Here is a 15,392-nt window from a genome sequence, read left to right as displayed (position 1 = left end):
TCCTATGAGGGGTCCGGGCAAGAACAACTTCCTCCTTACGATTCCTGCGCAGACTAGACTGCCACGGTTCAATAACAGGCTTTATACGATATAATTTATTCGCAGTCTGTCTATTCCGTGAATCTTGCCATTGGGAATATATCTTTTGATGTATTATTTGCCTGTAGTCTGTATAGGGGACTGACAGGCAGCGGCTATTATTGGGAATTGCTGGTTTGGCTGCGGCGTCAGCCAAATCATTTCCCCTAATCCCAATGTGGCTGGGAATCCAGCAGAAGCGGATATCATATTCACGTCCGAGGAGGAAGTGAATCTTCTGCTGAATACTAGACAGAACTGGATGAGGATTATATCTCACAGATATTAAAGCCTGTAACACGCTGAGAGAATCAGAATATAAAATGAACCGTTGGTATTGGCATTCACTAATGTGATCCAAGGCTAACTCTATAGCATGCAGCTCTGCAGTAAATATACTGCATTCAGAGGGAATCTGCTCCGATGTAGTGCTGTCTGTAAAGACAGCAGCAGATCCCACATATGATTCCGACTTCGAACCGTCTGTGTAAACTGGCGCGAAGTCAGAATGTTCAGCTCGGTGTGCTGAATAAAGCTGCAGGTAGACAGACGGTGGAGTGTCCGACTTTCCCCAATTTCTAAGGGACAAGTCACATGTTGGAACATGAGCATGCCAGAGTGGAAGGGGTTGCTTTGGTGTTTGGGCAACCTTGTCTACCTTAATATTAAGTTCTTTGAGTAGCTCTTGGAGACGAATACCAAAAGGACGATTGGCAGTCTTACGGGTGTTGTACAAATTTTCCCATCGTGGCTCAAAAACGAATGGCCATGTAGGATGGTCTGGCAGGGATTTCAGTTTTAAGACGTACTTTAGAGACAACTGCTTACATCGAAGTGAGAACGGTGGTTCGTTTGCTTCGACGTATAAGCCCTGGACAGGAGATGTTCGAAATGCTCCAATAGCGATACGGAGAGCCTGATGATGGACAGGATCCAGCCATCGAAGTACACTGTCTCTGGCCGAATTGTATACCAGGGACCCGTAATCTAGTCTGGATCGTACAAGTGCACGATAGATGCGTAGTAGGGTGCATCGATCCGCACCCCAAGATGTTGAGGAAAGAGAGCGCGATGTGATGATGATGATTTTGGTAGTTGTTGGCGCATTGGCTTCTGTGGCCATATTGCACCTCCCAAGGTTTTTGCAGTACTTTGATCCAAGCCCGAGGCGGGAATCGAACCCGCGACCTTTGGGTTGCCGGGCAGGTACTTTACCCGCTCGGCTAGCCCGGTCGGCGAAAGAAAGAGAGCGCAGAATATTCAGCCCTCTTGTGCACTTTGTGTGGAGTTGACGGATGTGATCCAGAAAAGTCAGCCTTTTATCGAATAAGAGTCCCAAGAATTTTGTGTCCGCTGCTACTGGAATTGCATTTTGTCCGAGCTTTAATTCAGGTTCAGGATGAAGATTACGCTTACGACAAAAATGTATGCAAACTGTCTTCTCCGGCGAGAACCTGAAGCCATTAGCAAGAGCCCAGGAGTTGAGGCGATCAATAGCTTTCTGCAGTTGTCTTTCAATAACCCTCATGTTGCATGACTGACAAAATATGCTAAAGTCATCAACATAGAGGGCACTGTTTACAGTTGGAGGAAGTTGTTCTGTGATGGAATTTACTTTGATGGCAAAAAGCGTGACACTTAATACTGATCCTTGTGGTACTCCCTCCTCTTGACTGAAGGAACGAGAGAGTGAGGATCCCACACGAACTTGGAAAGATTGATTGGCTAAAAAGTTTTTAATAAAAATGGGGAGTTGCCCCCTAAGGCCAAGGCTATGCAAATCTTTTAAGATGCCAAATCTCCAAGTTGTGTTGTGTCATACGCTTTCTCCATGTCAAAGAACACAGACACCAAGTGTTCACGTTTTAGGAAAGCATCCCGGATGGATGTTTCCAGTCTAATAAGATGGTCCAAAGTGGACCGGTTCCTTCGGAAGCCACACTGGATTTTGGAGAGAAGGTCGTTTGATTCTAAGTACCATATTAAACGGAATTAACCATTCTCTCCAGGATTTTGCACAGACATTTTGCACAGGATTTTGTCAGAGCAATAGGACGATAATTGGTGGTGACTTTTGGATCCTTTCCTGGCTTATGAAAGGCAAGAACGATTGCCTTTCGCCAGGAGTCTGGAAACTGCCCTTCAGTAAAGATTCTGTTATACAGAAGGAGAAGATAATCCATAGATTTTGATGAAAGATGTTTAATCATTTCATAATGGATGCCATCTGGTCCAACGGCACTTGCTTTGGAAAGAGCGAGGGCTCTTTTCAGTTCCAGAATAGTGAAATCCCTGTTGTAGGGATAAATGCTCTTAGATTTAAAGTTAAGTGCCTGTTTTTCAATTTTATATTTCAGGACCAGGAACTCTGGGGAATACGAAGATGTTGCAGAGATGTTAGAGAATGTTTCCCCAAGAGAATTGGCTATTGCAGTTGGATCTGCAATAGCGCATCCATTATAATCTAGGATTGCAGAAGGGTGGGATGTATATTTTCCCAGACTACCTTAGAATTGGTAGCCTGGTTAATAGATGAGGTAAAACGGATCCATGATTCCTTTTGACTCTGACGACGGATATATCGTGCTTTGGCTCGTGCACGTTTAAAGGCTATAAGGTTGGTTGTGGTAGGATATCGGTGGAATATCCCCGCTTTGTTTTGAGCTTTTTTGCTGCTGTGCATTGTGAATTCCACCAAGGTTTGGGAAATGGTGGAAACCGGGCAGATGTTTTTGGAACAGCATTCGCAGCTGCTTGGACAATATTTTCTGTGATGTACTTAACTGCATCATTGATAGGCTCTTGACTGACCGTGCTAAGATCAAAATTTGCCTGATGTTGGAAGGCAGTCCAGTCAGCCTGATCAATCTTCCACCGTGGTAACCTGAAGGGAAGACATGGTCTCCCACTGTATAACGAGGTTATCACAGGGAAGTGATCACTTCCGTATGGATTCTCCTCCACTTCCCAAGTGAGTGAAGGGAGTAGAGAAGGGGAGCAGATAGAGAGATCAATGGCAGAAAAAGTACGGGTAGGCATGTGGAAGAAGGTGTTTGTTCCAGTATTTAGAAGGGAAAGGTCATTGTCAATGAGCATACGCTCTATGACTTGTCCCCTTCCGTTGATGTTAGCACTACCCCACAGGGTGTTATGTCCATTAAAATCCGCGAGAAGTAAGAAAGGGGGAGGCAGTTGCGTTAGAAGATCATCAAGGTCTGCCTGGGAGATGTCAGTCCCAGGTGGCAAATAAATGGAGCACACAGTTAATAAAAATCCCACTGAAAGGCGAATTGCAACAGCCTCTAATGCTGGTTGTAATTAGCAAGGGCTGCACTGGGGTCTGGCTACCCACAAGGATAGCCACTCCCCCATGTACAGAGCCATTCGCAATTCTATCCTTTCGAAAAACTGTGATGTTGTGCATGGTGGGATCATCATTTGCCTTTAGATATGTCTCCTGTAAACAAAAGCAAACTGGCTCGTGCTTTTGCAGGAGGGCCTTGATGTCATCAATATTTTGCCGGAATCCACGACAATTCCATTGTAGGAATTTAGCCATTATTTTGGTTTGGTGGGTCCATCAGGCGGCTTCCGAGGTGCTGAGGGCTTACTTTTATCAGTCTTGGATTTGTCTTTTTTGGGGAAGAATGGACGCTGTCCCGTGTCCATTTCCTCCTCCGCAAAGAGATCCAAGACTGAATCTTTGGGTACCTCCTTCTGCTCGACATCCATCTTTTCTTGGGTACTAGGGGGGACTTCCCCTTTCTTATTCTTTTCTTTCATAATTATCTTTGTTACTTGTGGAGCATTAGGAGGTACCGATATAGGAGTGGCAGCTGATTGGTCCTTTTGTGCAAGTTTTTGAGAACTTAAGAGATACCGCGCAATGGGAGTGAAAGACTCCTTTGGAGGAATGGTCATGTCCGTCTGAGTTCCGACGGAACATCTCCCTGCTACCTTCTGGGCGTAGGTAGGTTTGTTGATATTCAGGGGTTTGACCGATTTCCTTGCCTCCTGGTATGATATATTTAGCTCTGCCTTCAGCCGTTGAATTTTTTTCTTCTTTCCACCTCTGGCATGCTCGTGAGTAGGCCGGGTGTTCGCCTTCACAGTTAATACAGGTGGGTTTTGCGGCTGAACATGCTGTTGTTTCGTGGCCCTTTGCACCGCATCGAGCGCATGCATGGACTCCACGGCAGGCCATTTGAGAATGTCCATACTTCTGGCATTTAAAACACCGTAAAGGGTTCGGAACGTATGGACGCACTGAACAGTTGATGTATCCAGCTTTAATCTCATCAGGAGGTTTAGGAGAGTTAAAAGTCAGGATAACGCTCCTGGTTTTAACAATTTTTCCATCCCTTCGCGCAGTAATTCTCTTGACGGCAATAACTCCCTGGGGTTTTAATTCGGAGCAGATTTCCTCCTCAGTTACGTCGAGAAGGTCCCACTCCGAAATGACACCTCTCGATGAATTGAGTGTTCTGTGTGGTGTCACTGTTATAGGGATTCCTCCGATTGATGTTACTCGGAGTAGATGTTCAGATTGCCTGTCATTTTTAGTTTCAATTAAGAGGTCTCCAGAACGGAGCCTCTTCACTGATTTGGGAGAACCTGCTAACCCATCTAACCCTTTTTGAATAAAAAAGGGCGACATTTTACCAATTGGTTTTTCACCGGTGGAGTGTATAATTAGGAACCTTGGAATAGGCCCTGATGGTACTTCAGTTCGTTGCCTCTTTGTACTAATAATACTATCTGTGTCTTCGTCTATGTTTGCAGATAGGGACCGGGTTGGGGCCCCTGAAGAAATATGTTTATCAGGATTCATATAGTTTAAATTGTTCAGTGCCCGGGCTCCCCACCCACCACGGAGCCCAAAGGGACGCCCACTACCCGGCATGCAATAAATGGGCTCAGGAGTGGAACGGCAGGGCTACCCAAACACTATACCCGCACCGCCGCCAGCCTGAATCCTGTCCCTCGGACCATGAGGGTAGGGGCGTGACACGGTTGACCCTCGCAGGCGAGCCTACTAGCCGATTGATCCTAGCCGGGCCTTCCAGGTCCACCCTTCTTGTCGAAGCAGGGGCCAAAGTGGTGTATTGAAGCTGGGCCCCTCAACCACCAGGATCCCCTTTCCGAATTTCCACGGGTCGCAGCGCACGGCAAACACGCCGGATTCCATTGATGTAAGCCTGGAACCTGGGCTGTGGGCGTTGGATCCCAGTGATGCTAGTCTGGAAGTCCAGCAGCGTCACTGGGAGGTCCCCTCACCACGTACAGGTGCCCACGTCGAGGGGTGCTGTAGAAAACAATCATCCAGTAAATCCACAAGTTTTGCTGGTATGCAAGTGACCAACCCACAAGTTCCAGTCAATATCTGAAAATCCCACGTTATGACAATCTGATTTATTAGCCCACTATTTCTCTTACAGATCATTTTACTCAAGATTAGGCCTATTACACACCCCTCATTTTTGCTTTCCTAGTGCTTATGTCAACTGGATGCACTTCCTTAGATTTAGTTTCTTAACTAATAGCATAACCCCTCCTCCCTTGCTGTCTATCCTTTCTGTACACATTGTACTCCCCAAATACCAATCCTGCACTGCTTATCTATGTGACACCATGTCTCTGATATCCCGACAATATCTGCCTTTGATGTCTTGACCAACACATCAAGTTTATTACTATACTCCTAGCATTGCTGTACATTCAAGTATACATGCACCTATTCTTAATCTTAGTTACCCTAACACAGCCCATGTATTTATTTGTTCCGTGATGACACGCACTAGTCCCTGAAAACCCCAGCATCCCACCCTCCATTCTAATAGAAGCAGTGCAAGAATCACTTTTACCTCTGCCTGTGGTGACTGTTAATCTTTTAGTCTGTGTATCCCCAAAGCTAGCAGTTTTCTGATCCACCTAGCACTGCCTTGATAGCATCAGCAACTATTCTTGCACTCCTTCTATTTAAGTGTATCCCATCCCTGTAGAAGCAGTCTCTCCTCTTAACAAGCACAGACCACGCAGAGAAAAAAAATATTTTTACCACTTAATTTATTTCCTACATTTTACTGCTTTTATCTATTGAGATTTTATTTTTTTAGTTTTGTCAGTCACAGTGAGATTTTAATATTTCATATACAGTCTATTCCGGTTACTTGGGACACATCAGAAATAGTGCATTTTGGCCCAATTAAGAGGCTGCTCCAATTATCCAAAGTTTCATGTAAATAGTTAAAAATACAATGGACTCCCACTTTACAATTGGTTCACTGTATAATCAAATCATGTTATGATGGACTCTCCATAGTAAAGTACCCTTCACTATACAATGTGTAGTAAGCGCCGATCATTGTGATGACATTTGTGAATAGAATTTTAATTCTATTAAACAGCAATTCTAGTTAGTGAAAATAGGAATATTATCCACAGGCTATAAAAGTAAAGATATATTAAGCACAAATTTACCCTTTATTACCTTGCTAATTAAAAAATTAAATGATACGTGAAAATTTGAAGAATATACACAACAATCGGAATAATTAATGTACTGTAATATGTACATACTAACTAGTTGACATTTCTGTTCACTGATGTTTGTGGGTGAAGGTTAATTTAAAACAGTAAAAAGATAAGCAATCAATAACAAAGAACATGGCACACACAAATTGCAAGTAATGTAATACGTGCAAGTGAGAACGGAGTAATAAAGTTACAAAGCTTTAAAAATAGGAATGAAGAGAATATTCTGAAAACTAATTTTTTTTTTATGATTGAAGATTTCATGGAAGTGTAAACACATCTCACCATAATAACCCACAGATTTCCAGCTGTCGGTACTATCGCAAATTTAATAAGATCGAGTTTACTATCCATTTATAATAGATTGCACTAACAGAAAAACCCAATAAACAGGTGATTGGTTTATGGTTGTGACCTCCAGAAATCCAACTGAACCACATGGTATGGTCTGAGACATTCGTAGGGTAATCTCCAGTGCTCCTAATTAAACAGCATGTTGTCCCAATTAAGCAAAGTAAACCCTGGCCATTTTCTCAATTGGGATCTGTTTTTTTAAGATTTGTCCCGATTAACCAGTGGCCCAAATAACCGGAATCCACTGTATTTCAATAAAGTGCAATTTTATACTTTGCATATTGTAACTTACCAGCACTGCCTCATCAATAGTTTGAAGCCCTCAGGACAGGTGGAAGGAACTGGAAGATGAAGGCTCTTGTTTCCCACACCCCAAATTATAGTAGAATATTCAACATCTTTATAAGGAATTTCACAAGTCAGTAATTCCCACAATACTACTCCAAAGGACCTATGATGTAATGAATGCAAGTTATACATACATAAAAAGACAAATACACAATCATTTTCAGAAAAGTACTTTAAGAAATCAAAACTATAACAATTCATTACCCGATTTTCAAAATCTATTTTTAAAATAAATGACATTAACCTATTGTAATAAATGTTGATGAAAAAATCTCAGGACTGCAATTAGCTACTCCTCAGTTTCAGAAAAACAGCAACTCCCGGACTTACATAAGGGTTGCGTTCCGCAGAACACTATGTAAGTTGGATTTTACATAAGTTGGAATTACTATGATTTTTTAGTGTTTCTCACCAACCATTGAAGTAAAAACGAAAGACGAAAAACCAAATTCTTAAAATTTTAATATTTACAATAAATTTATTTACAAACAAAACAAAATACCATATTACTGATGATAGCAATTTTAAAATAAGACAACTGTGATATACAGTATACAAGGCGATAATACAAATACCGAATTTAAAATACAATAAAATATACTAGGTTAAAAGCGCTAAAATACTAACTGAAGCTTTCAAAGGCTTCTGCCTTCTTTCTCAACAGTGTACTTCTATTCTGCGGTGCATCATTAAATACCAGCAGATTCGCGGTGCGTCTCACGTAAACATATACTGTTCCCATCAGAACCGGAAGTGGCTCGGGAGCGTTTCAGGCAAAAACATTCATCCCTTCCAAGGATTACCGCCTCAAAGAGGGGATGAATACGTGTGCCCCTATCTCTATTTATATTATTCTCAATAGAACTAATTCGTAAGCTCTCGAGCCACTTGCGGTCCCAAAATCTATGCGCCCGATCAGCGATGACAGCTTCGTCTGGGGAGATTTGATGTTGCTTCTCCCAGAAATGTTCAGCTACGGTGGATTTACCATAGTCTGCATTTCTTATCGCATTTGTGTGCTCCCCCAGACGATCTTTGAGACGCCGTTTTGTTTCTCCCACAACATTCCCCACACTCCGGGCATTTAATACTATATACGACCCCACTTATATTTTCATTTAAGACAGGGTCCTTGACCTGTGACACAATTATGTGCAGCTTCCTGCCTGGGAGCTGCACACAACGTCTCTGGTAATTCCTTAATATACGAGCTAAACGTTCGGATAAACCCGGATAGTAGGGGATGTATGCGGTGGCTATTGGCGTGAAGGACTCACTTCTACTCTGCCCTCCACTAATGTATTTCTCTGTGATCCTCCGGGGTGCAGCTCCCAGGCAGGAAGCTGCACACAATTGTGTCACAGGTCAAGGACCCTGTCTTAAATGAAAATAAGTGGGGTCGTATATAGTATTAAATGCCCGGAGTGTGGGGAATGTTATGTGGGAGAAACAAAACGGCGTCTCAAAGATCGTCTGGGGGAGCACACAAATGCGATAAGAAATGCAGACTATGGTAAATCCACCGTAGCTGAACATTTCTGGGAGAAGCAACATCAAATCTCCCCAGACGAAGCTGTCATCGCTGATCGGGCGCATAGATTTTGAGACCGCAAGTGGCTCGAGAGCTTACGAATTAGTTCTACTGAGAATAATATAAATAAAGATAGGGGCACACGTATTCATCCCCTCTTTGAGGCGGTAATCCTTGGAGGGGATGAACGTTTTTGCTTGAAACGCTCCCGAGCCACTTCCAGTTCAGATGGGAACAGTATACGTTTACGTGAGACACTGCGAACCTGCTGGTATTTAATTATGCAGCGCAGAATAGAAGTACACTGTTGAGAAAGAAAGCAGAAGAAGCCTTTGAAAGCTTCAGTTAGTATTTTAGCGCTTTTAACCTAGTATATTTTATTGTATTTTAAATTCGGTATTTGTATTATCGCCTTGTATACTGTATATCACAGTTGTCTTATTTTAAAATTGCTATCATCAGTAATATGGTATTTTGTTTTGTTTGTAAATAAATTTATTGTAAATATTAAAATTTTAAGAATTTGGTTTTTCGTCTTTCGTTTTTACTTCAATGGTTGGTGAGAAACACTAAAAAATCATAGTATGAATATACCCAACCCCAGAGGCCTATTTGAAGAATAAGTTGGAATTTCCCACATTCTTGTGCAGCACTCACATCTGTGTTCGCTGAATTGACTGAATCAAAAAAAATGTTTGACAAACATGTAAATAGAATTATTTATTCACTTTATCTCATGCACAGGAAAAATTACAAAGCATGCAATTTAAAAAAAATACAAAAAAGAGGAGACGGGCATAACAAGTTTTACCCCTCGAGCATTGTTGCCAGAATCTACATCTTCAACTGATAGGTACACCGCTGAAGAGGTTGAGGGCTGTGGAGATTTAGAAGGGGTTGGCTGCTCAACCCTACAAAAGAATGGATTAATGGACGGCTGGACGTTGGCTTTTTTCTTTTCATAGTAGATTTCTTTGTAGCAAACAAGCATATCATTCACCCCTCTTAACTTTTAAGAATCTTTCGGTGGCAGGATCCATCTTCTCAAACCTTGCCAATGCAATTTCACGAAATGCCATTGCCACCTCTCTGGTGATGAAGCATCTCGGCTCCTCATTTGGTTCATCTTGAGCTTCTTCACAATTTTCTTCTTTTACTATCACTGCCTGCAAGTCAAGTCGTTCATTAGATAATTCCTTCTCTTCTTCCTCTAACTCCTCCACATCTGTGACATCAACCTCCGACTGAAGTAGCTCTGCAACCTTTACAATCTTATCTGTAACCTCTTCATACAATTTGTCTCTTTCAAATCCTTCGAAGCCTTTTGGTAATTTTTGCCCAGGCTTTATTAATGTTTAAGATGGTGTGGTAAATATTGTAAGATTTCCAAGTCTCTTAACATATTTTTCTCATCATCTATTGCATATGATGCCTGAGCAAATGTGAGTAAATAGTATGCTTTTAAATTTGAAATAACATCTTGATCCATAGGTTTGATGAGTGAAGTTGTTTGGCGTTAATTAAAATCATCTAGATGCGTAGGACGTCCAGGAGCATTATCTAATAGAAGCAAAATCTTGAAAGGAATGTTGTTGTCTTTAATATTTTACAACCTCAGGAATGAAGCATTTAAACCAATCCTCAGAGATATTGTTATCCACGCTCTCTGGTTCGATCGGAAATGCATAGGTAGGGTGGTTTTGATGCCTTTAAATGCACGAGGATTTCCAGAATGGTACACAAGCAGTGGTCTTAATCTGTAATCTCCCACTGCATTAGCCCAACGCAAGAGCATGGCCCTATCTTTTGAAACCTGGCATTGTATGTTCGATCCGGCATTTTTTACCAATACAGAGCAGTCTCGTCAATGTTAAAAATTTGCTGCGTTGAATAGTTGCCCTCATCAATTTTTTTTTAACACATCACAATTTCTCTGCAGCACTGGTGACTTCACCGCATACCTTAACGTTGTGGAAACCAGTGCAATGTTTGAACCTATTAAACTACCCACTGCTTGTCATAGAACTTGGATTGTCATTTGCCGTACTTAACCTTAATATCTTTATAAATTCTTGTTGCTTTTGCTTGAATGGTCATTAGACTCAGAGGCACTTGCTTCTGAATCTGATTTTCCATCCATATTATTAACAGCTGTTCCTTCTTTGATATACCACCTGAATGCTGTTTTGTAATCACTGTTGATCTTAAGTGTATTGATGCTTTGACATGTTCTTTTTATATGCGCACTGTCTTTTAAAATAGTATTCACTGCTGAAGCAGCGAAACCTAATTCCCTTGCAATAGATGACAAACTGTCCTCCTTCGTACTTCTCAATCATTTTCATCTTCATTTCTAAATCAAATTTGTTTAATTTTTTGTTACTACCACCACTTGCACTTTTTGTTGGTCGCTTTCCCTTCATCATTGTAATACATAAATAGGAATGAAAAGTTTCTGAAAATTTGTTTTTATATGATTGAAGATTTCAGAGAAGGGGAACATATTTCACCATAACAGCATAAAAACAAACAAACACAACTGCAGTTATTTGTATTATCACAAATGCAATAAGATAGTTTACTACCCGTGCACCAACAGAAAAGCCCAATAAACTGGAAAGTGCAAATTGTTTTATGGTTGTAACCTCCAGAAATGTGCATTAGAAAAATATCACAAAGGCATTCAAAATTGATTCTTATAATGGGACATATGATAACGATGAAAGTGTAGTGCAATTTTTCAATTATAAAAATGATGTTTTAGAGAGATAAATAGCTTAGTTATATAGCGAAAAGTACCAAAGAATTCCAAAAAAAAAAAAAAAAAAAAAAAAAAGTCTTATTGGGTTCAACATTATATTTTCACAATACAGTCAGTCCTCATATAACACGTGTTTACACTACACGAATTCGATCATACACGATTTATAAATAGGGGAACGATATCTTATATAACACTAACCGAATTTGTTTATGCATGATTCGCCTTTGTGTTTACAAGAAATGGCAGTCGAATGCAGAATCACCCCAACCGAACGCAACACGATAGGAATGAAGAGAAGATTCTGAAAATGTATTTATGTTTTTTATATCAGTGAAGGGGAAACACATTTTGCCATAATAACGTAAAAACCAACACAATTCCAGCTATCAGTATAATCGCAAATGCAATTAGATAGTTTACTACCAGTTTATAACAGATTTCACTAGCAGAAATGCAACTGGAAATTGTTTTATGGTAGTAACCCTTAGAAATGTGCTTTAATAAAATGTGACGTGTAAATAGTGTATCTCTGCCTTTACGGTGCTACACGTGTGCAGCTTTGTTTATGTGTATCAAGCGTGCCTCCTTGTTTTGTAATTGTGATTTATTCCCTAAAAATGAGTAAAATACATAAAAGATGTGAAAAGGAAGCGTCCTGGTGAAGACACTGCAGATTCAGGGAGAAAAACAAAAGCAATATCCATAAACAGAGGCAGACTGGGTCAAAAATTCTTACCCGGGAAAATTTGTAGTGGCCTCATACTATGGTTTATGGCCAAAATCACACCTGCCTCCGGGGTTTCCCCGATAAGGCTTATGGCCAGTCCGCCTCTGTCGATGGAGAAAAAAAAATGCGAAACGCTTTGAGTGAAATGAAAGACCATGTGATATTGCACGTGCTACAGACCTAAATGAGGCAACGCCGAGAATTAGAAAGAATGCAGAGAAAATAAAAACAACCTTCATATCAGGAACTCAAAGTGTAATTAAAATCCATTAGATTAAGACACCAAGAATTGGAAGAGATGGAACGGCTGTCATCTGTTTGGATAGAAAATCAAACAAAAAACAAGTTTGCTTATGATAGAAGCAAAAGCATTAGCAATATTTTATTACGTAAGTCGTAATAAAATACGTATTTTATTACAATTATTTATTGTGTTTGGTAATGTTTTGGTTACAAATGTGTGTTCAATCTTGGGTGGTCGGCCCTTAACCCTATTTTTCCCATAGGGCCTGTTTATATTGCACGAGGGTTTCTAGGAACACAACTATCGTGCTATACGGGGACTGACTGTACCTCCATTTATTCCTACGGGATACAAAATACAACATTTCTAAGATTAAGTTTGCACTGGCCGGCAAAAACTTATATAAAGTCTAATTTCCGCAAGTAGAGTATTACTTAAGTTGGGGAGTTCCTGTACACATAATTAAACCAACATAAGTTTGAGTCCTTCATTATCTTCAAATCTCATTATGTGCCAATTCATTTTAATTGGCATATGTCTGCTTGTTTTTATGTCATTTTGTCTTTTTTACTATTCAAAACTTCACAGCCATTTTTTAAAAATTAAAATATCATAGCACCATAATCATTCAGAATCTCATGGCTTCTTATTTTGGACACTAAGGATAAGTCCCGGAATTTTTTTGCACATACTTTTGAAACACCCTATATATATATCTCTCAATAAAAAAAATACATATTCTCAATACATACCAGACATCAACTTTTTCTGAGCATGGTTCATTTCGAATAACTTCAGGTGCCATCCAAGCAACAGTACCAGCAAAAGACATTTTAGTACTGTGCTCATTCCATTCTCGAGAAGTACCGAAGTCAGATATTTTCAAAACATAGTTGTCACAAACCAGAACACTAAAAATATAAGATATAAACAAAATAAAATACTTGTAATTAGAGAGATATAAGATGCAAATTCACACTTAATTTTTTACATGGCATGAAACAGTTGTACTATCCAAATTCTGGAACTTTTAAATTTGATGTGTGAAAGTTCTTGGGTGGTCAAGTGCATTCAATTTTTATTTCTTTAATTAAATTTTTTCTTTTTCTGTGATAAGAAATTAATAATTTTCTTACCAATTAATTACTATATGATTAACTAATAATATATAGAAGTAATAGTTTACTTCACTACACTTCCTCACAACGTAATATTCACCCAGCATTTTGTATACTTTGTAATCACAAAGCATGAAGTGTAACTGTACCTCAGACCATAGTAGTGTCACTACTTTCAAAACATCTGCCATACTGCCCATTCAATATTGGATTTGTTATACAGTGCATAACAAATATCCAATGCTTCAGCTATAATATATGGCAGGAGTCCCCACAACCTTTTGCTTTCAATGGGCTGCATTTACAATCTGAATATTCACGGGGGCCACTATGAAAACCACCTCTAGCATTTATTTGCAGATCTTAAAAACAACTATGTATTTGTTTCCTAAGCTTTAGAGTAAAATGCAGGGCAGCCATTAAAAATTATTCAAAAAGAATAATGTTAACCTATTGCGTTAACCTAATGTGAACAAATTGTGTCCATCTATAATTAAGTGTGAAGAATGCTAGATTATTTGAAAGATGTATAAAAATTAGTCAATGACACACAAAATAAATTCATGATATACAGTAGTTCCCCCCCTTACCTGTGGTTTTGCTTTCCACGGTCTGAAAATATTAAATGGAAAATTCCAGCAATAAACAATTCATAAGTTTTAAATTGTGCTCTGTTCTGAGTAGTGTGATGAAATCTCGCACCGTCCCACCCAGCACGTGAATTATCCCTTTGTCCAATGTATCCATGCTGTACAAGCCATCTGCCCATTAGTCACTTAGTAGCTGTCTCTGTTATCATATTGGCTGTCGTGGTATCACAGTGCTTTTGTTCGAGTAACCCTTACTTTACTTAATAATTGTCCCAAAGTGCAAGAGTATAAAAATTAGTCAATGACACACAAAATAAATTCATGATATACAGTAGTTCCCCATTTACCTGTGGTTTTGCTTTCCACAGTCTGAAAATATTAAATGGAAAATTCCAGCAATAAACAATTCATAAGTTTTAAATTGTGCTCTGTTCTGAGTAGTATGATGAAATCTCGCACCGTCCCACCCAGCACGTGAATCATCCCTTTGTCCAATGTATCCATGCCGTACAAGCTACCTGCCCATTAGTCACTTAGTAGCTGTCTCTGTTATCATATCGGCTGTCGTGGTATCACAGTGCTTTTGTTCAAGTAACCCTTACTTTACTTAATAATTGTCCAAAAGTGCAAGAGTAGTGATGCTGGCAATTTGGGTATACCAAAGAAAAGCTGTAAAGTGCTTCCTTTTAAGTGAAAGGGTGAAAGTTCTCGATAAGTAATAAGGAAAGAAAAAAATATGCTGTGGTTGCTAAGATCTATGGTAAGAACGAATCTTCTATCCATGAAATTGTGAAGGAAAAAGAAATTGTTAGTTTTGCTGCTGCATCTCAAACTGCAAAAGTTACGGCCACAGTAAGTGATAAGTGCTTAGTTAAGATGGAAAAGGCATTAAATTTTTGGGTGGAAGATGAACAGAAAAAGTGTTCCAATTGATGGTAACATGTTGTTGCACCAGAAAGCATTGAGCCTATACAAAGACTTCAACAAGGGATCCCTTGAAACGAGTGACACCAAGCCATTTACTATAAGTAAGGGATGGTTACACAATTGAGGAATAAGTTTGGACTAAAAAATATAAAAATTACTGGAGAGGCTGCATCTGCT

At 39.8% G+C, this 15,392-nt stretch overlaps 1 protein-coding gene across 1 annotated transcript in view; it reads right to left on the bottom strand.

Annotated features, from left to right (window-relative positions):
- LOC150075854 (mitogen-activated protein kinase kinase kinase 12-like) overlaps positions 1-15,392 on the bottom strand; it is a 61,667-nt gene that overhangs the window by 27,816 nt on the left and 18,459 nt on the right. The window contains exons 5-6 of the mRNA XM_090387906.1: positions 13,333-13,491; positions 7,259-7,417 (exon numbers count right to left, since the gene is read on the bottom strand). Of these exons, the coding sequence (XP_090244032.1) occupies positions 7,259-7,417; positions 13,333-13,491 (318 nt within the window). The remainder of the gene's footprint in view (positions 1-7,258; positions 7,418-13,332; positions 13,492-15,392) is intronic.

The sequence above is a fragment of the Mastigoproctus giganteus genome, chromosome 13, assembly GCF_048544385.1.
Source record: "Mastigoproctus giganteus isolate SK-2022 chromosome 13, ASM4854438v1, whole genome shotgun sequence".
Classification (NCBI taxonomy): Eukaryota; Metazoa; Arthropoda; class Arachnida; order Uropygi; family Thelyphonidae; genus Mastigoproctus; species Mastigoproctus giganteus.
This window is presented reverse-complemented; position numbering and strand designations above follow the sequence as displayed.